Source organism: Chinchilla lanigera, unplaced genomic scaffold (genome assembly GCF_000276665.1).
Source record: "Chinchilla lanigera isolate Chin_1 unplaced genomic scaffold, ChiLan1.0 scaffold00008, whole genome shotgun sequence".
NCBI classification, from domain to species: domain Eukaryota; kingdom Metazoa; phylum Chordata; class Mammalia; order Rodentia; family Chinchillidae; genus Chinchilla; species Chinchilla lanigera.
In genome coordinates this window covers 4284522-4306257 of record NW_004955409.1, presented here as the reverse complement: position 1 = coordinate 4306257, position 21736 = coordinate 4284522, and the positions used below count along the sequence as shown (strand labels likewise).

The window sequence follows — 21736 nt, the reverse complement described above, 5'->3', positions numbered from 1 at the left end:
GACCGTCTGTTTTCTCATTGTCATTCTGATGCTTTCCCTTTATTCTATTTTTTGGCAGCCTTTTGACTTCATCTTCCAACTCTTCTATTGAATATATTATTTCATCACTTTTCACGAAAATTATTTCCAGGAGCTTTTTATTCTGTTTTGTTTTCCTGTTTGTGTTCTTTCTAGAGCATCTTGTTTGGGTTTGATGGGTGCCACCGTGTCCCAAATCAACATATTGATGTTAGAGTTCTACAATTGCTCCTGATAATTTCTATTCTATTTTTTAAATTTTCTCAGGTCATACTGTTGCAAGTAACCCGGCTTTTATCTCTCACATTTCATCACAGAGATTTTTCTTAACATCTGGTGACTTGTAATAACATTGCTTAGCTTTACTAAGGAGACAGATCAAACTTTGAATAGGCAGGACTTACTAACTGGCAGGTTTCACCTTAGAGTCAATGACAACAAAGGTGGCCTTGTGGTTTCAAGCTCCTAAATACCACACTGCAGAAAACATTTCACTGAAACACAAATGCTCATTACACTAGGGCACAGAGAACATTAGCTGCCCTATCTCTTCCCAGAAAATCAGTGCCATGCCCATGTTGAACACCTCTTTGGGGTAGAAACTGACTGCATCTACAGATTTCCAATTATTCCCCACTGAGCTAAGACCAGGTGAGTCAAGAGACATATATAATGCATTTAATTTAAGGAGGCATTGTGGTCTGTGTGTGCATTTTTTCAAAATTTAAAAAAAAATCCTGACTATGTTATACACCAGGCACTTTTCTAGATGACAGGGATTTAGAAGTAAATGAGGAAGACAAAAAGCTCTACCCTCACAGAACTTGTATTTTTCTTTATTTTAACCAACTATTCAGATATATGAAATACAAAATTAAAGTCATTTAATTCTAGTGAAAAAAACAAAAGAATGCTAAAGATTATTTTAGAAGTGAGTACATCTATTGTCCAGAGTTTCAAAATATACTGACCATTCATTGAGTAACAGACAAGCAGGGAACTTTGAAATAAATGCTGAACTTTCTTCATCAGAAATTTATCATGCACCTACCACGGCCAGGCAGTGTTCAGGGTTCCAAGGATCAAGTGGTGAAACACATGCTACCACTGCCCTCAATGAGATCCTGACTCATAGAGTAAAAAATCAAAATTCAAGTGCAGTGGCACCTTCATATGCATCATTCATTAGTTCCAGAAAGCACAACACATACCAACAATGACAAGTATGAAACAAATTGCTTTGGCTGGAAGAGGTAGCTAGTCACAAGGCAATCAACGCTGACCGGTGTTAGCTTGTGTAAACAACAAGTGCTAGGACAACTTTCAAGTCCAAATGCATTGAGTACCAAATTCAATGAGTTTCAGAATAGTCGAGTGCCATGCTACAACTGAACTGTGGTCTGAGTGTTTCCTCCAAAACCCAGGGTGGAGTTTAATTGATGTCGTAACAGGATAAAAAGGTGAGATCCACAAGAAACAGTCGAGTCCTGCTTTCATGAGTGGACCATGGCCATTTCTGTGGGGATGAGTGAGTTATCTTGTGGCTGGGCTCCTGCTGAAAGAGTGAGTTCAGTGATTTTTCTGTCTTGAGACTGCTTGTTTATTTTTCACCATGTTATGGTGCAGCAAGAAGGCCCTCACTAGGTACCCATATTCTGTCTTTCTAACCTCTAGAGCTGTTAGTCAAATAAAGTCTAGTGTTCATGACTTACTTAATCTTTTGTATTGTGTTATAAAAGCAGGAAATGGACTAAGAAGCCATATGAAATAACAAGTGAAATAACAAGTATGAAATAACAAAGCTAGCACATAGACAGGGGTAGGGAACAAGGATGACAAGGAAAGATTTCTAGACAAGTAGCATCTAAGTGGAAGCTGGAAGGATGAGCAGGAGTTGGCCAGAAAGAGCGATGGAGCCAGATTGTTTCAGGATGAGGGTACAACAAAGCTGAGTGTGATCCATTTGGAAAGACTTTGAGGAATACACCATTGCTGATGCATCCATGCATGTGGCCAAAGATGAACCTGGAAAGAGAGGAAGGAGCCAAGCCCTCGGTGAGATATGTCAGAAGCCAAACACTTCCAGATAATTATTAAAACTCCTTTTCCCCATTTCTGGATGACATGTACTCTAAAAGTATCTGAAATTGCAGAAGCAGGAATTTGTGGGCAGAGCACCAATAGATCAATAAATATTAATTAGATATTTTTACTTGCTCATTGCAATGAAAGGCAGATTTCCTCCTTGTCTTGCTAGAAATCACCCTCAAGGGGAGACGCGCGCGCACACACACACACACACACACACACACACACACACACACACAAAGTAAAAGGCAGACTTCATTTTTAGAAAAATTAGTAGAACCAAGATCCACATCTCTATCAATCAGATATAACTGCAACCAAAGTAATGCAAAAAAGAATAATATATTGGAGTAATGGTGGTAAGTACACTACCTTTAATTCAAATATAAAAGTTAAAAGACAAAATTATTAAAGATAACTCTAACTAAGGAGCTAAAAGATACATAGTATGAGCAGATATAAACTGTGATAAGAGGGGCTGGGGATTTAGCTCAGCGGCAAAAGCGCCTGCCTGGCAAGCGCAAGGTCGTGAGTTCGGTTCCCGGTACCGGAGAAAAAACAAAAAAAAACAAAAAAAAACAAAATAAAAAAATAAAAATAAATAAACTGTGATAAGAAGAACAAAAAAATGTAAGGAAGAAGTTTGGAGTTTCTGTATGTAACTGAAATTAAATTGTTACCAACTTGAATGAGACTGTTAGATTATATTAACATATCTTATGTCATTTTCAAAGTAACCATAAAAAGTGGTTACTCTAGAACTTGTACAAAAAACAGAAAGAAATCAAAGTATATTAATACAAAAAATCAACATAACACAAAGAGGGAGATGGAAGTCGGGTGTAGTGGTGCACACCTGTAATCCCAGCACTCAGGAGGCTGAGACAGGAGGATTGTTGTGAGTTCGAGACCAGCCTGGGCTATAAAGTGAGCTCAAGGCCAGCCTGAACTGCATAGCAAGACCCTGTCTCAAAAAGACAAAAAAAGAAAAAAAGGAAGACGTAACTAGAAGAAATGACAGACAAAAGAACTATACCCCCAACAGAAAGCAAATAACAAAAGAGCAATAGTAAATCCCTCCCTATAAATGATTACTTTGTAAATAGATTAAATTTACCAAACAAAAGACATAGAGTAGCTGAATAAGTAAAAAAATAAAATAAAAATGTAAAGAACATTGACCCAACTGTGTGATGCCTGCAAGAAACTCACTTTAGAATCAAGGACATGCATTGGCTAAAAGTGAAGTGATGGTGAAAAAGGTATTCCATGTAAACAGTAGTCAAAAGAGAGCTGGTCTGGCCATTTTACAACAGATAAAAATAGGCTAAGGTAAAAAAACATCATAAGAGACAAGGGACGTTGCCTTAAAGGGTTTGATTAAATAAAGAAATAAGGAAACATATTTTATGAGTGTTATAGAACACACAGACCTAACAAAAATGTATAGAACCTTCCGTCCAACAGAAAAATGTACATGTGTCTCAAGTAGCCTGTGCTCTTTCTTAAGGATAGATCATGTGTTAGGACACAGAAGAAATCTAAACAAATACAAGAAGACTGAAATTCTACCAACTGTTTTATTGTCTGACCTCAATAGAATGAAGCTAGTAATCAGTGCCACAAGGAAAAGTGGAAACTTCACAAAAATGTTGAAATTAAATAGCATTTGAACTACCATTGGCTCAAAGAATAAATAAATGCAAAAATACTTCAAGATGAATAAACATGAAAATTCATGATACCCAAATTCATGGAATGCAGCAAACCAGTACTAAGAGAGAAATTCATAGCAATAAATAATATTAAAAAGAAGGAAGGTTTTAACCAGCCTTAATGCTCTAGAGAGCTAAAAAAAAAAAAAAAAAGAACAAAAAGGGCATCTACCAAGAGCAAAGAAGCAGCAAATGTAAGACCAGAAAGAAATAAAATAGAAACTAGAAAAACAGTAGAAAAAAATCAACTAAACTAAATATTGGTTTTTTGAAAGTATCAATAAAATTGAGAAACCCTTAGAGGGCTGTGCTTTGACTGTGTTGGAAACTTAATTCCCACGGTGGCAGTGTTGGGAGGTAAAGCCTCATGGTAGGTGTTTAGGTTGTGAGGGCTCCACTCTAAGGAAGTTGGTAAGGCTGCTCTCACAAGAGGTAGTTCTTACATTTTTATAGACGTAAGCTCTTCTGCACATGCTTGTTTGCTCTTCCATTTTTCCACTATGAGATGAAGCAGCACAAGGTCCTCAGCAGATACCAGCACAGTGCTCTTGGACTTCCCAGCTACCCCAACCATGAATTAAATGAATTTCTTATAAATTACTTAGTCTCAATTTGTCTATTATAGTAGCAGGAAGTTGAATAAAACATAGACTAAACAAGGAAAATGACATAAAATTCAAGTAGAATCAGAAATGAAAGAACTATTAGAACCGATAACAGAAATAAAAGGATCCTTCGCAACTACTATGAACAGTTACGGTATGAAACTGGCATATTTTTCATATTTTCCTATAAATTTTGTCACTCTGTTATTGTCTCTGATGCAAGAGGTAAATTTTTATTGTCCATATTATGTATGCCCACTGTTAAGAAATCCAAAATGATACCTTGGAACAATTCTTGTCTATGCCAGGAGTTGGTGAGCACATTTTTTTTGTGTACCTATTTTGGTTCAAGTCAGAAAAGCTGAATATACTAACAGAACTAAATACATTTCTAGACACATACAGCCTACCAAATCTAAATCAGAAAGAAATGTAGAAAAAGAATCAATTATATCATGTACAGGTACAAATTCCTTGTTATAAATGTGATCATTATGTATACCTAGAATATACCAATAAACTTAATTAACAAAAAAAACCTTAACAGACTAATAGTCTGGAAATTGCATCAGTATATAAGAACTTCTCAACAAAGCCAGACATGGTGGTGCATGTCTGTAAACCCAGCACACTGAGGGCTGAAGCCAGAGGATCTCTGGAGCCAACGAGTCCCAGACCAGCCTAGACAACACAGCAAGTCTCAAAACAAAACAACAGCAGCAAAAAGCCTCCTAACAAAGAAAAGTCCAAGTTAAGATGTCTTCACTGATAAAATCTGCCAAATATTCAGAGTATAACTAATGCTGATCCTTCTAACACTCTTCCAGAATTGAAGTGGGAACCCTCCTGTACTAGCCAGCTTCCCTGTTGCTGGGACACAACACCTGACATCAGAGTCTGAGAGGTCAGCGGGGTCCAAGGCAGGAACATCAGGATGGAAGGGAATGATGGAGCAAAGATGCTTAGTTCCTGGTGACTGAGAAACAGAGCAGGGGAGCATTGCCAAAGAAACCATAGTCAGGCCTCCATGACCCATTCAGACATATCCAGAAGTGTGCTTCACAATGCCTCTAGAGGCACCCAAACAATCAAGCTGACACAGTTAACTGAACTACTACAACTCCCAGACTCAATTTATGAGACAAAGCCAAGGATTCCACACAAAAAGAAAACCACAGGCCTTCCAATGAACACAAATGCAAGCTCATCAACAAAATATGAGCAAACTGAATCTAACATCACACTGAAGAATCAAATCCCTGGGATACAAGAACAGTTCAACATATGAACACAAATCAATGTGAAACACCATGTTGACAGCGAGAAGACTACACCCATTCATGACAAAGACATTTAAAAAAGGAAAAATACCTCAACATAAGAAAGACCATATATGAGAATCCCATAGCTAACATCATGTTCAACAGTAAAAAACAGCTTTTCCTCTAAAATCAGGAGCAAGGCAAGGATCACTTTATTTAATATATTAGAAGTCCTGTCCAGAGCAATTAGGTAAGAAAAAGAAATAAAAGTTATCCAGACTGGAAAGGAAAAAGTAAAATTATCTGAGAATGTAGCAGGGAAATTTGATATAAATTCTAACAAGTATAATTTGCAATATTTATCAAAAAAACACACATAGATTTTGATTTAGTAGTTCCATTTCTAGAAATGGATTCTATACTTTCTAGCATATGAAATAACTTGTATACCCAGGGATTTTTCTACATTTTCTTTACAAACAAAATATGGGAAACATTTCAAATGTCCATTAGTATTTCTTTCCATAAATTGTGGGATATCAGTGTAACAGAATACCATTCACAGTCATTAAAAAGAGAAAATACTTTGAAAAATTGATTTAGAACAATCTTCAAGACACCATGTTGAGAAAGAAAGTTAAGGAATGCTATGTGTGTTGCTCTCTCACCCATGTGAAAACCTGAAAAATATATTTGTTTGCATTTGCATAAATATCTTTTTTATTATTTTAAAGAGTAAAAGAAGGATAACATAGTAATAGGGGGGCTTACTGAATTACAGACAAAGTGGTAGGAAATTATCAATGGCTGTTGTTTTACATACTGTTATCTACAAGGTAGTTTCTCAGGAAAACAAATAGACAGATAATAGTGAGTTACAGACAAAAGTGGTAGGAGATTATCAATGGTTGTTGTACTATACTTTGGTATCTTCAAAGTGGTTTCTAAAGAAAATAAATAGAGCTATACATGAGTGACCAGTTGAATAATCATTGACTATTCTCAATGGTTGTTGTAGGAAACACATAGTAATAAACATACATCCATTTATGAAATAGCATAGGAACAATACAAACATTACAGAGTTAGGAACAGATTAGTAGGAAAATATCAGTGGCTGCTATAATACCTAATGGTATCTTCAAAGTGGTTTCTCAGGAGGACAGTGCATAAATACCTTTAAAATAATTTTTTTAAACAGAAGAAACTCTGTTGTTGGGGGACCTGGTTGCAAAGAAACTTTGAACCATAGTAATTTATTTTTTTAATGTTATACATTAAATGTCTCATTAGTTATAGTGAAAATCAGGCCTTTGAGAACTTAATATATTTTTTTAAAAACATCTAAAATTTGAAATTAAAACTAAACATGGAACTTTCCCTCCCCTACCTTCGTTATTTCTTTCTTCTGAACTGGGTCTCCATATTCTTCACCTGTCAAAGCAAAGTTGAGAATTAAAAGTAAGTAAAATTTAAACTGGATTTAAACTACATAAAATACACCTATTTATTAAAGCAACGTTAATACACAGGAATGTGGATTCAAACAGAGACAGGAGCATTTGTACCCTAAACATGGCTATTAATAAGAGGGTATTTGTGCTTGCCTGAGGCACAACTAAAGTGAAGTAGGCATTAAAACAAAGTATGAAACTGGTATATTTTTCATATTTTTCTGCAAATTTTGTCACTGTTATTGTCTTTGATGCAAGAGGTAGATTTTTATTGTCCATATTATGTATGCCCACTGTTAAGAAATCCAAAATGATACCTTGGGACAATTCTTGTCTATGCCAGAGGTTGATGTGTACATTTTTTGTGTGTGCCTATTTTGGTTCAAGTCAGATGCATCTGTATATATTAAGGTCAAATTCAATAACACCCATGCCTTCTCCAGGTGGAGAACTTACTCTACAATGTGCCAGAAACTTAACTACTTTTCCCTGGTACAAAGCTAGCATGTGCTTATTATAAATATATGTAAAATTACATCACCTTTATAGTACAAAACAAAAATCACTAATAGTCTCATCATCCAGAGATAAAATGACTATTTGCAGATTTGTTTGGGGTTGATTTTGCATGTGTATATATATATTCATCAGACTGTTATTTTAAATTTATTTTTCTTGCTGGGTTTTTCATGTAAAGGTTGGGAAATTCTCCTCTCATTAAGAGTTCTTCATGATTCTTATTCTAAAACACCATATAATAACCCATGGTTACAGAATAGCATCATTTATTTCAGCTCTCTCCTACTGTGGCACAGTTAAGAGTGTCCAATTTGCCTTTGACATTCAAAGGTTTCATACTATGTATCAGAAGGATATTTCTTGTGAGAATAAGTTACTTGCATCAACCTTGTGCTGGGCACTTGTATTATCGTTAATATTTATAACAAACTTACACGGTGAAGAGTTTCATTTAATTTTGAGGATAGGGCCCTGCAGAAGAGAGTTCAAAGGGGGATGACTAGATTGAAATGGAAAAGCCAGCATGGTGGCGTTCGGGACCTGGGTCTCTCTCGGTCTCTGTCTTCTCTATGCACTCCTGTGACCACAAGGCATGTGATGAGCAGTCACGTGATACTCTGGGACACAGCTCTGAATCTGGAATGTGGCCCCTGAGGTGGCAGAGGAGTCCCCGTGCTGCTGAATGAACTTCTCCTGGCAACTGGAATTTAAATCCCAACTTCTCCGTGGTTTTGTTCTCGTCATTACCCATGCAGTGACACTCACAAAATGATAAAAAGAAATCTTGCCTACGTGTGCGGCGGTTCCCACCCCCAAAGAAAGTTTTCGTACCGGGCTAGCGAGGAAAGTGAAGAAGAACCAAACTCTAACGAGGTCATAGTTCTAACCCAGAAAGTACAAGATTTACGTAGACCAGAGTGGAATGTCAAATTTTCTCAAAGCCCAGATCAATAACATAAAGAAGCCCAAGTTGTACAAACACAAGAGAAATAATTCTGAAATGTTCTTAGAGTGCTTTTGCGAGAATATATCTCAATGGCATTATAAATTATAAGAACATATAAATTAGGGGTCTGAAGGGGTACTTAAACCTTTCAGTTACTTTCCTGTGTTTTATGAGGAAAATTACAAGCTGTCACGGGATTTGCAGATTTGGAAATCTACAAAGACCTCGGGATACTTACCTGTGAAAGCCTGTAAAGGGCCTTTACTAAAAGCAGCCCTGTAAGAAAGTCTACAAACAAACCTTGCTCCACATGTCTGATAATTTCTTTCAGGTTGCTTCTTGGAAATGATAGTGCTAGATTAATATGTGGCAAAACAGGCCAAAGTATCCCCCAAATTTAAACCACGAGTGGAGGTGAGGCTGCATTTTGAGAAAGCCTCCAAAATTGACATCTAAGAAAAGCTTTTAGGGAAACTTCTGCAGTATTCCCCGGTCATTGCGGGACTCACAGGAAATGCACAGTGCCGCTGAGGGCTTGGGAAGATCCTGGCGAAAGTCATCTTGTCCCCTGCTGGAGAAGGCAGGAGAGACACTTGCGGAGGACAAGGCTGAGGGGACACAGGGATGGGGTAAGGAGGTCAGTAACAGAGGGAGTGCAAGAGGCAAGGGCATGGAAGCACCAGTGTCTCATATTTCTTGGCTTTGTTGAGGATCAAATCTTGTTTTACATACTTAGACACTGCGTGACATTGCCCCAGCAGGAGACAAAGTAAAGGGTCGGTGTCTCTCTCCCTGCTTCTACCCCCCCACCCTCTCTCTTCCCATCTCTCAGATTTCCTTGATTTCCTGAGATTTTTGAGTCCCACCAAGTGAGGCTGGGAGTCCAGGGAACCAACGGAAGGTCACAGAGCCACTGTGCTCTGGGCAGGAGGGACTGTCTGCTCACTGGCCAGCAAAAGGTTAGAAGAGCCACTTCAGAAGTTTGGAAACTCAAATGAAAGCACTTATTCTGACAAAAGCATACAAACAGGATTGGTGAAAGAGCTTGTCTGGCCTGTCAAGGTGACCACGCGATGTGTGAGATCTCAGGGAATGAGCAGTAAATTCTCACAAATATACGCGCTAACATAAAATATGGCTTTTACTGAGATTTCCTGGCTGTCAGGAACTTGTTCTCCATGAAATGTGGGTCTACTGGCCGCCAGAGAACAGAATCCCACAGCATGAGCCCGGAGAGGGACTTTGGAGCAGGCCACTTCTAAACCTATTTTCTACCCATAAAGGAGAGCAAGTCCAGAGTTTCATCTAAATGGTCCGGAAAACATCCAGTAACTACCATACTCAGGGAGCGTTCATCGCATGCCAAGGACGAAGCCAGGTGCTGGTGGAGTCCACGTTAAAGAAGAGACAAGAAAGCCAGCGATGGCAGGGGAGGGAGGCTGTTATTAGATGTTATGAAGAACAACCACAATGTCACTAAGAAAAGGGAACTGTTTCTCTTACCATATATTCTCCCATTGATGGAGCATTTTTTAAAAGTCATGATGTTTTGAGTGAGGGTGCCCGTTTTGTCAGAGAAAACATATTCAATTTGGCCCAGTTCCTCGTTGAGCGTGGTTGTGCGAGCTTCAGCGGGTGCCGCCTTCCCAGAGTAATACATCTTCCGGTCCCAGTTTATGAAATAACTGTGTCCCAGGCGAATCACCTCCATACTGCAGTCCGTTAAAATAGGGGAAAAGAGAAATGCTCCATCAGCTTTAGAACACACAAAGCTTTGGAAAGCACACAATCTGCCCGAGTCCTCAGAGTTTAGAAGAAAATGTGGACGTGGTGTCCCAAGGTCCTAGTGATCTTCAGACAGAATCTGTTCATAAACCTCAGGGTCTAAGTCACTTTCTTGCAGCACCACGAAACAATGGGAATGGCTCAGTAGAAAGCCTTGGGAATGTACCACAGTGCTCAATGTCCAGTACCCAAGCCCAGGGCAGAGTTCTGTGTAGCATATTAATTCCCTCTCCTTCCACTTCTTAGGGGAATCTAATTATTATTAAACATGTTTGCCATACAGTGTCATCAAAATATATGATGACCGCTCCAACTTTTAAAAATCATTACAACAAAAGACACATCACCATTCGTCTACCTCTAATTACTCCCATTCGCTTTGAACATGCTACTCCCGTCATTTCCCCCACTTTCCAAAGCAATTCTGGAAGTCCTCTATCTTGTCTGTATAGGATGCAATCAAAAATAAGATGAATGCTGCTGCTGAGGGACATCTAGTGGAAAGTCAGACTCATAAAAACATGACAGCGTGCCCTGATCTACCTTATTCACTGGATCTGGCACCATGTAACTTTGGCTCATTCCCAAAGTCAAAATAACCACGAGGCAGGTGTGGTAGTGCATGGATGGCTATAACCCCAACACTCGGGAGGCTGAGGCAGGAGGATTGCTGCAAGTTTACGGTCAGCGTAAGCTATATAGTGAGTTCAAAGCTAGCGTAAATTACAAAGTGAAACCCTGTCTCAAAAATAAAATAAAATGAAATACTATGAAATGTAGACATTTCAAATCGATTCACAACATCGAGGGAGGTATGACAGAGCAGCTAAAGACACTCATGAAAGAGGACTCCAGAGCTGCTTCAGAAAATGGCAGAAACTATGGAGTTAGTATATCTGAAGTGAGGAGGAGTATTTTGAGGGGGATTAGTGGTAATGTATTTTTTACTATAATACATTTTTAAATTTAAATATTCATTGTATTCTTTGATCGCACCTCCTATGTCTAGTCTAAAGAAATGTGTTCTGTCCAATACGCTGATGTGATTTTACTTTGCAAAATGAGGTAGAAAATTACATACCTCTCCATGAAGCACTAACCAAATAAATCATAATAGCTACTAAGTGAAAACAGAGGTGTGTGGGCATACTCTTCTGCCTGTTTACTGGGAAAAGAGCGTTGTTCAAGTTCTAATAATAATTTATAACTTCTCAACTTTAAAAATGGAATTTCTGTGACTAAAAGTTCACACTATTAGGTTCTTCCAATGCTTGTCATATGTAATGCCAAACTGACTTCCAAAAAGGTTATGACAATGTAAGTGTCTACCACCAGAAGATGGAGAATTATCAATTCAAAGAACAGCTTAGTACTTTTTAGTGCCATTTCTTCTCCAGTGAGCTGAACACTGTTTTAAAATTTTATTGTTCAAAATCGGACCCACATGTGTAAACATCATATTGTCTCCCTGGTGTAGGAACCCGAAAGAGTAAGTAAAACTCAAAACGTATAATAGATGATATGAAAGGGAAAGAAATTTCTCAAAGGAAGGAACAACTGGGGTGAGGTAAAAAAGAAAAGAAGAAAGAAGAGAAAAGAAAAGAAAAAAGAAAGAAGAAAGGCAAAAAAAGAGAAAAAGAAAACAGAAAGAAGAAAGGCAAAAATATATATATGAGGTAACTGTACTGCTGATGTCTGATGGTATATTGAAAGGAACAGTTAATGCTTAAAATTTTTTATATTCTGATCAGTTTTGCATGCTTGTATCTAGTAGTCTGAGCAACTGATCTGAAGACAACAATACGCAATAGAGCAACCATTGGTGAGTTCCTACCATCTTGTCTAGTGAAACTCTATAGTATCTCTAATGTTTTATCTAATAATTATTTTTTATTCTCTTTTATGGTTTGAACAATCTTCCATTCTTACATCTGGTAATCTGAGCAACGTAGTTGCAGATAACACTATGTAATATAACAACTACTGTTAATTCCTATCATTTTGTTTTGAAACCCTGTATCACTTTTAATGCTCTTGCTTTGCTTTGTTTATGTTTGTGATGTTGGTATGCTGCTATTCTTTTTTTTTTCTTTTACTACTCTCTTTAAAATAAAAAAAGGAATTATTGTGCAATTGCATTTCTCCTCGGAATTATCTACTTATATAACTGCCTGTTTCATTTTTCTTATTCTGGTATTAGTATTTTTCTCATAGATTCTTAAAAATTCTATAGATATTAAAGCTATTAAATCTCTGTCCAGAAAAAAAATGGAAGCATCCCACCCAGTTTATCCCTTGTCTTTTCATTTTGTTTTCAGTTTTTGAAATGAACTTTTCTCTTTTTAACTGATCAAATCTGATAATAGTTTATAGTCGTTTCAGGAGTTTTGGGTAAACAGCCTTTGTTTATGCCAAGATTACACAGTACATGCATAGATGTGTGGTTTTGTTCTGGCTTTTGTTGATTTTTTTCACATTCTCTTCTCTATTCCAAGTGGAATCAATTGACTATGAAGCTAATTTCAATTTTTACAAATAGAAAGATTTTTCATAGTTATTTGCTAAATACAGAGCCTTTTTAGGTTGGCATGCCTCCTACAGCACGTGCAACTATTCGCTAGACTGTTTTATGGATTTCAGTTTTGTTCATGATATATTACTTAATGCATCTCTTGCTTTCACCATTGCAGCTTTATGAAACCTGGAAATACCTGAGAGAGATCAAAGCACCTTTATTCTCTTCTGTTAGCTGTAAACATTCATTTATTCCTCCTGGTGGAAGTAACATATTCATCTGAATAAACTTTAAAATCAAGATATTGGGATTTTTAGAAAATTTGTTTGGGGTTTTTCTCAGATCTATGTAAATCTTAATTATTTGAAAGGAAGTGATATTTCATAAAGCTGAATACAACTTCAAAAAGAATAATAAATCTTCCTAGGAATCTAGTTTTTTTAAGTACCTATACCAGTAAAGAGTTTTAGGGCTGGGAATATAGCTTAGTGGCACAGTGCCTGCCTGGCAAGCACAAGGTCCTGAGTTCGATTCCCAGAACCAAAAACAAACAAAAAACACAAAAAAACAAGAGTTTTTAGTTTTGTTTTGCTTTGCTTTAGTTTGCTTTGCACATATATCCATAATACTATATCCTTTACTGAGGAGTTTTTTAAATTATTATGTCTAAGAGAAAGCTTTTACTTGTTTGAAAAGATGGCTCACAGAATTAGATACTTAACTGAATTACGCTGCAAAGAGTTTTACAGATTGTATTTCTGATTTTTGAGATCACTTGTATATTTTACATGTTTGCTGCAGTTTCAACTTTGTGTCTTTCTGTGTTGGCTGATATTTCACTTTCTTTATACATTAATAAAAGTGTTCAGAAAAAGATAAGAGAACAATGATAATAGCAGAGACTGAAGTTTATTTCTAACCTTAGAAGAAATTATGTCTTGGTTTTCTCATCCATAAACTAAGAAAGATGGACTGGAGGACACCTAAGCCCTTCCTTAGTACTAAGTCTGTGCTTCCACTCCTGAAAGTCCACATTTCTTATTTTTATGGTGTGGTTCCAGTGCATTTTTAAATGTTTGTGTGGTAAAATTTTTTCCTCCTAAATTAAAAGCACAGTATCACTATGTACAATCATATACAGATAAGTCATACTCTGCATGTATTTATTTATATATTTTCATGTAATGTTTACATTTCTGTGACCTGCTCTCCTACACACACAAACACACACACATACACACACATACATACACACATACACACACATACATACACACACATACATATACACACACACATACACACACATACATACACACACACATACATATACACACACACATACACACGCATACATACACACACACACACCCCTCTGTAAATTACTCGCTAGCTAGGCTGGTTCTGCATACTTTTTGTAATTTCTTTCACTCAAAAGGTCTGGGACGGAGCTGTGCCTGTTGTGTGCAGCCAGGCAGTGCTGAATGAATGAATCCTGGCCATCTAGACACTGGCTTCACTAACAAGGACATTAAAACCTGAGAGATTAAGTGACTAAGCCAGGAGCACACAAATAATTAGCCACAGAGCCAAGACTGGGACTCTGTATTTGGTAATGCCTATGTAAACTTAGCCTAAACAATGACATTTTGCAATATTTTCCCCTTATTTGAGGTTTCACTTTCCATGGCTTCAGTTATCCACAGTGACATCCAGAAATATTAAATGGAAAGTTCCAAAAGTAAACAATTTATGCTCTAAATTTTGTGCTGAGTAGCATGATGGACTCACATATCGTCTGCTCCCAGTAGCCTGAGATGCGGATCATCCCCTTGCGCAGTGTATCCATGCTGTATATGCTGCCCACTCAGTGACATCGCTACCTTCTCGGTTAACAGACTGATTGTGGTACTGCAGTGCTTGTGTTCAAGGGACCCTGACACAGGAACCTAAAGTGACATCACATGCCTGTATCATTCATCTCTCTTCATCTCATCATGCAGGCACCATGTCATCTTCATCATCCAAGAAGAAAGGTGAGGATGCCATAAAAAGACATTTTGAGAATGAAAAGGACTGACCTTATTCACATAACTTTCATGATAGTGTATTATCATGGTTAAATCTTATTAATGATTACTGTTAATCTCTTACTGTGCCTAATTTATAAATAAAACTTTGTCATTGTTATGTGTGCACAGTATAGAAAAAACAGAATTTACAGGCCTCAAAACTATCTGCAATTTTAGGCATCCACTCACCAGGGAGTCTTGGGATGTGTCCTCCAAGGAGAAGGGTGACTATTTTTGTGCAAATTATTTGAAGTTTTCAATGATCTGAAAATCTAGAAACTCAAGCAAGATGACTATATCCAAATCTGATTCTCCTGTGTTATAGTACAAACCAGTGGAAGTATTCAAAATTCATTTAGACCCCTACAGCTTAAAATACTACTAAGAAGATGAGTGCACAGATTGTTTGAGAAAGAGGGCTTTCTCACACTGTGGAACATGCTACCCATCCTTTTAGAAGAGCCAAGGGAAGGAGAAAAAGTTCAGAGAGAGCCTCGTTAGGACGGCTCTGAGTGTGGAGCTTTTGCGTACTGCCCATGCTGAAGCAAAACAAGCAACAGGGAAATGAGCTCCTAAAACTTCAGCAAAGACACTCAAAGCTAATTTGCCAGAACAATGGCTGCATTTCTTAATGTACAAAAACAATCTTTGTAGCTGGTTGTGTCTTAACACAACAGATAAACAAACTGACAGCATAAAATATCCTATCAAAATAAATGCCTTTCTCACCTGGAATTGTTAGCCATTCAAAGTAAACTCTGCACTTTTCTCCTCCAGTGATATATGATGCTAATTTGTCATGCATACTCAGTCAGGAGCCTAGCAGAAGCTTGCGTTAGAAGGCCTGAAGCCCTCCAAAAGCCTAGAGTTATATTACTCCCCACCTCAGTCTTCAAGACGGAGCAACCTGACATTCCTTGGAATGCTCCTTCTTCCAGCTGAGATCAGAGTGACTTCACTTAAGGGGGAAATTTCACATTTCTTCCTCATTAGCACTATTCCCTTCCACCAAGGAGAGAAGCAGCCTCTTCTTTCTCTGGGGACTTCTTTGCTGAGTAATACACCAAGCACAGCTTGGGGACAAGGGCAAAATGTGGTGACACTTGTCAGAGTCGTAGGTTTGGATCTTGGTTCTGACCTTGATGGAGACCACTGTGAAGCAGCCCTGAGCAGGACTTAATCAATTAACTTTCCATGTGTACTTGTGAATCTGTCCAAGGCCTAGGCTCCTTGTCGAGACGGGCAGTGGACTCATAGTAAGTAACCTCTGTGAGTCACTGATCCCTACTGAGGCCTGTAACAGCTGATGAAGCTGAAAAGCCTCAAAGGATAAGACGAGATCACAGCCAAGGACACCTGGATCCAACCTCAACTAGATAAAGACTGTAGCCTCAGGCATCTCACTCCTGGATGGATTAACTTAATACCACCTTACTTGGAGAAGTCCTTGAGTGATTCTGCCCTTCTTGAGTACTCCCCTCCCTTCTCCTGATAACCAAATAAATACAGGCCACCCAGAAATGGTCTTCGTCTTAGCCCTGAGAGAATCTTGAATTCTGTGAGAGGGCTTTGATCCTCGTGGAGCCCTTAAATCATTCCATTTGCCTCTTTTTATTTAGCCTTCACTGGATACTTGTTTAGGAGATTGCGGACCTGATCAGCCCTCAATAACTAAGGGGTATTATTAACCTGATATGTCCCTAACTAGCTCCATAATCCTGAGAAAAGATAAGGAAGTACTTTATATAAAATATTCTAAACTCCATAGAGTTTTGTAAGGCATCATATCTTATGGTACACTACAGACTGTCAGTGAGCAACTTTGAAAATTATAACAAGCATGTATGAGAAAATAGGTTTATACAATAAAGTGCTATGCTGATCTCAAAGAGATATATTTATTTTTCTATTATATAACTACATATACACATATGTGTGTATAAGGTGGTATTATTTATTATTTGGAGCAGACAGGAGCCCCAAAATCAATTATTATAATTCCTTCATTTTATAAAGCAGCACACATGTGACAGACATAGGGAGGCACAAAGAGAAGCCATGTACTTTCTCCAAGGTCACACAGCTATTCTTTGCAGTGTCAAGACAAGAAACTGGGCTTGGACTGTTGCAAATAGGTTTTCTGCTATGCCTGCACATTGGAAGTAGAAGGAATGTTAACCTGACAACGTAGCCTTAGCCTCTAAAAAATAAAATCAGTCTTTCAAATCATTAAATGAGAGCACATCAATTCACTTCAAAGCAGGAACATATACAGAATAGACTTTCTTCATAAGGACATATGAAACTGCACATGAGCGGATGGCAAGCCACCGTGCTCATTTATTATTCATTTGGGACATAAAAGGAAAGCCATAAAAGCTGGCCATAGCTCCTCTGGCAAAAAGCAGGATTTACTACAGACTTTATAATTGGCTTCAAGCATGGGAGGTACTCAGAATCGAAGATGAGCCAGGAGGACACAGTTTAAGCAGAGCCACTCCGACCACAGCTCCAGAACCAGAGAGACTTGTGGTGTTGCAGCCACAGGCTGCTGCTTCAGGTCAGTTTCCCATAATGTGATATTTTGGTTTCCTGACCACCGTCCAAACATGGGGAAATGGTATGCATTAAGCTCCTTTAGCTTCATCATAGCTAGGCTTGGAGAAAGAGAGGAAGAGAGGCTAGCAAAAATTACTGGAGACCAGAGCTGGTGATTTGGGGTATTGTTAAAGTCCTGCTGATGAGAGGTGTAGAAGAACAACCAAGTCCTCTCTGCTCCAGTGTCTGGGACTATCTGGCCCAGTCAGTGGAGAAGAAGACAGAAGAGGTGTCAGGTGCAGATTCCGGGGCCAACTCCTCAGTCTTATCAAAGACAGACATGAACACACACATACATATGTATATATATATACACATACATGTGTATACGTATACTAAAGACAAACGTGTGTATATGGAGAGAGAGAATAACAGACAGACAAATAGAGGCAGCAAGACCATTTAGTTCTAGTTTGCTTTAGTTCTAAATCTGTAATCTTTAGGTCAAGATGTAGTGGAAATTATGAATCACACTTCTTATCTAACAGCCAGTAAGCACTCCCTACTATGTTTTAACTCCTTTATGTACTCACTACTAATAATGGGAAAAATTATATTCATTAAGCTTTTATAATGTGTCAAGCAGTCTTCTAAGAGCTTTACAGAAATTTATTCAGTCCACATACACTCCTATGCAAAAGAGCTATCATTTTCTCCATCCTTTCCCATAGCGGAAGTGAAGTAACTGCCTGGTATTACAGAGCTACACCTACACCCAGGTATCTGCAGCCAGACTAGTAGTGTAAAGGTCCCATCAATGTAGATCTCCCCAAACGTTCTTTTTCTTACCCCCAAGCCAACCCAATTCTAGCTGATCAGGTTGCATGAGATTATATTACAATCCATATATTCTATAGGAAATCATTTCTAAGAAACCAAATCAAATCAAGAACAAAATAAAATGCATTTATTGTAATTTGAAAATGTAAAAGTTAAACTGATTAAACAGCTTAATTGTCTCATTTTAGGAGACTTTGCAGGTCATAAGCAGTCAGATCAAGACATTTATCTCACTGTTATAATTTTTAAAAAAATAAAAGTGATTGCACAAAACATCTGATGAAATGGCTTCATGACAGTATAAACTCTCATCTTACCTCACATATAATGAAATGGGCACAACTGTATTAAGAACAATAATGTATGACCAGAACGTTAAGAATCCTGAGAAGACGAAATTCTTCTTTTCTTCATTCCGAAAGAGCGAAGTTCTGAACTGGCCTCCTACTTGATTCTCCCAGATAGAATTTCCTATTGCAAGAATAATTCCCAAGCATACCAAAAACCCAAAAATCTGAAACAAGAATAGAAATCTGGTTAAGGTCAACTTGAACCCAAAACTAGTCATTGAACATGACCTAACTATACTTCTAACTCAAAGAAATCATCATCTGAACATCAAGTTATACAAACCTCTTATTTCTTATCATTAATCCATATGAACAAAAGTTAACATTTTTACATCAGAAACATTGCTAAATATTTGACACACATTTTCTCAATCTCCCATTAACTGAGTTAGAAACAATCATTATCCATACTTTACAGATGAAAAACAAAACAAAATAAAACAAAGCAAAGAATTGACTCTAACTCACCCATGATCACATAGGCTAACAACTTCACATCCTCAGTTTGTGATAAGTGCACATGTTTAAGTAGGTTAAGCAAAGAAGACAATGGCCCTGACTGGTCTAGAAAACCTCACTTTACATCTATGGCCCAGGAAGAGTACTACTAATGTTTCCTCTCACCTTTGTGAGTGTCTTTACAAGGTGTGACTGAAAATAACATGAACGCTCCTGCCAATTGCTGTCAATGAAAGGCAGGCTCATACTAACATGATGCTGTGTCCTCATCTACCTCACTCACCAGATCTGGCATTTTGTGATTTCTGGTTCTGCCCCAAACTCAAAATGACCATAGAAAGGAAATTAATTCAAAACATTCAGGCAGCCAGAATAGTACAACTAAAGACACTCGTGAAAGAGGACTTCCAGAAGTGCTTCTGAAAGTGGCAAGAATGATGGGAGAAGTGTGTTTGAAATAAAGAGAATATTTTTAGGGAAGCTTAGCAGCCATGTGTTCTTTACTGCAGTAATTTTTAAAATTTAAACATTCAACAAATTTTTTATCATACTGCATATGGAATTTCCTATACAGAATTAAAGTTGGGAGAAATGTCTTGGAAATTATTAGCAGATGATTGCACTGTTATTAGTATCAAGATTAGAAAGATACACATTTTGGAAGCACAGTGATTACAGACAACAAAGTCAGTGACTTGCAAGTCTGAAATCCTCTCCTTGGAAAGGAAAGACACCAACCCAGCAAACAAGGTAAGACCTGAGTGGAAAAACATGATGCAGGGACTTCGTTCTAAGTGTCACACTGTCATAAATTAAGGCTCAAAAATAGGGAAGTGTTTGTTTCTATTTTCATTTTCCTCCAAGAAAGAATATCATAAGTTCTAGAACCAGTTTCCTCTTTATTGTCTCCTGAATAAAATAAGGGTGTAAGAAGACAAAATCAGGGAAAACTTTATAAAATTTATTAAGAAACTATATATTAGAGAAGAGTAGAAATGTGAATCACCAGTGTCTTGCCAATTGAGTACCTGTATCATGGTAGCCACTGATTAATGACTAGTACTATAAGTTAATTGAACTGGATTGTCTTTAAAGCATTAAAGTTGATGATACTTGGCATTAAATGTCATAAATGAATGATGGACTTGCCTTCTAAGTCCCCAAAAGATTACTTACTTTCTATTACAAGGAGCTAGGATAGGTCCTACTTCACATCCAATGATTTTACTCTGTGCGGAACACATACAGAACTCTTATGCAAGCCCCAGAAGTGGGATTAGGGCCATTTAAATTGGGAATTGTAGGAAAAGTACGTGAACTCTGCCCCAAGGGTACAAGTACAGCTGGAGGAAAGCCAGGTCTACAGGTGGTACTTAAACCAAAACGCAGGCTGGCTAATATCTTGTACCCAGCAAGTATTAATTTCTTTCTTTCCTTATTCAAGATCCAACTATTTCATGTCAATTGAACAAACAAACAAAACAAAACAAAACAAATATATATACATTGAGCTCAGATTTTTTAAGCTTGCTGGTAGAGGTGCATAGGGAAACATGGTTCAACACCACTGTTCCCATATTTCAAAATCATTGTCTTCAAACTTAATGCCTCTGTAAGGAGACAAAGCAATGAGTCAGATAATAATCATATCAGCAATATAAGGTAGCACAAGATTAACAAGCAAGAGAGTGAATGTGAGAAATATCTTACTGTATCAGGCAAGTGAGTGGGAGAGAAAAATCACTTCAAAGAATTCAAGGGAGAAAAAAAATCCTAAGAAAGAGACATACACACACACACACACACACAGAGAGAGAGAGAGAGAGAGAGAGAGAGAACTATGAACTAAAGAGGTTTAGGTACCTCCATGAAGGAGGAAAGTTGGGACTTGATTGACAGATTCAGCCACATAACTTACAGAGCCTGGTGCAAAATGAATTACACGGGCACTTGTTAAAGAGTGTTAAGAATCTCTGTATAGCTACAGCAAATCAATAACCTGACAGAAGATCCTTCAGAGTCTAGGGCCCTCTCTAGCAGCATGGGTCATTCTTCAATGAAGCCAACCCTACCATAACTATGGAGAGAGGATCTGAGCAAAGGTAACACAACCAAAATACCAAACTGCCTTTAAAATTATGGTTTTTTTCAAACACAAATCCTTGGAATAGAGGGAATTTCAAGACCATGAAGGCCTCCACAGGCACTAATCTACCTCTCATGATACATTCTACTGTTTGTTGAGAATCCATCACAACCTCGGAAGTAGAAGGCAGCAGAACTCCACAAGGAGAATGTAGTTTCTGAGGGAATGCCCAGAAAAACAAAGTAAATATATTAAGATAACAATGACCAGTGGTAGTACCTAATTTTGTTACATCACTTACCCACAGCACTAGTGTGTTCATCAATCTGTCAATGCTTGTCCTTTTAAACTTTGTCTTACCACTGTTCTGCATGAGTTTAGTGTCAGGACCTGCAAAGAAAATTAGTAACAACTTTGAAATAATTAGATTATGTGCTCTTATTGTTTTTAACTCTTATTCATACCCATGTTTCTGAAAGAGAAA

At 37.7% G+C, this 21736-nt stretch overlaps 1 protein-coding gene across 10 annotated transcripts in view; it reads right to left on the bottom strand.

Moving 5' to 3' along the window:
- Atp8b4 (ATPase, class I, type 8B, member 4) overlaps positions 1 to 21736 on the bottom strand; it is a 235200-nt gene that overhangs the window by 77052 nt on the left and 136412 nt on the right. For all 10 annotated transcript variants that reach the window (XM_013510347.1, XM_013510349.1, XM_013510351.1 and 7 more), the window contains 4 exons: positions 21554 to 21642; positions 18675 to 18871; positions 10111 to 10319; positions 7079 to 7122 (listed from right to left, as the gene is read on the bottom strand). In XM_013510347.1, the coding sequence (XP_013365801.1) occupies positions 7079 to 7122; positions 10111 to 10319; positions 18675 to 18871; positions 21554 to 21642 (539 nt within the window). The remainder of the gene's footprint in view (positions 1 to 7078; positions 7123 to 10110; positions 10320 to 18674; positions 18872 to 21553; positions 21643 to 21736) is intronic.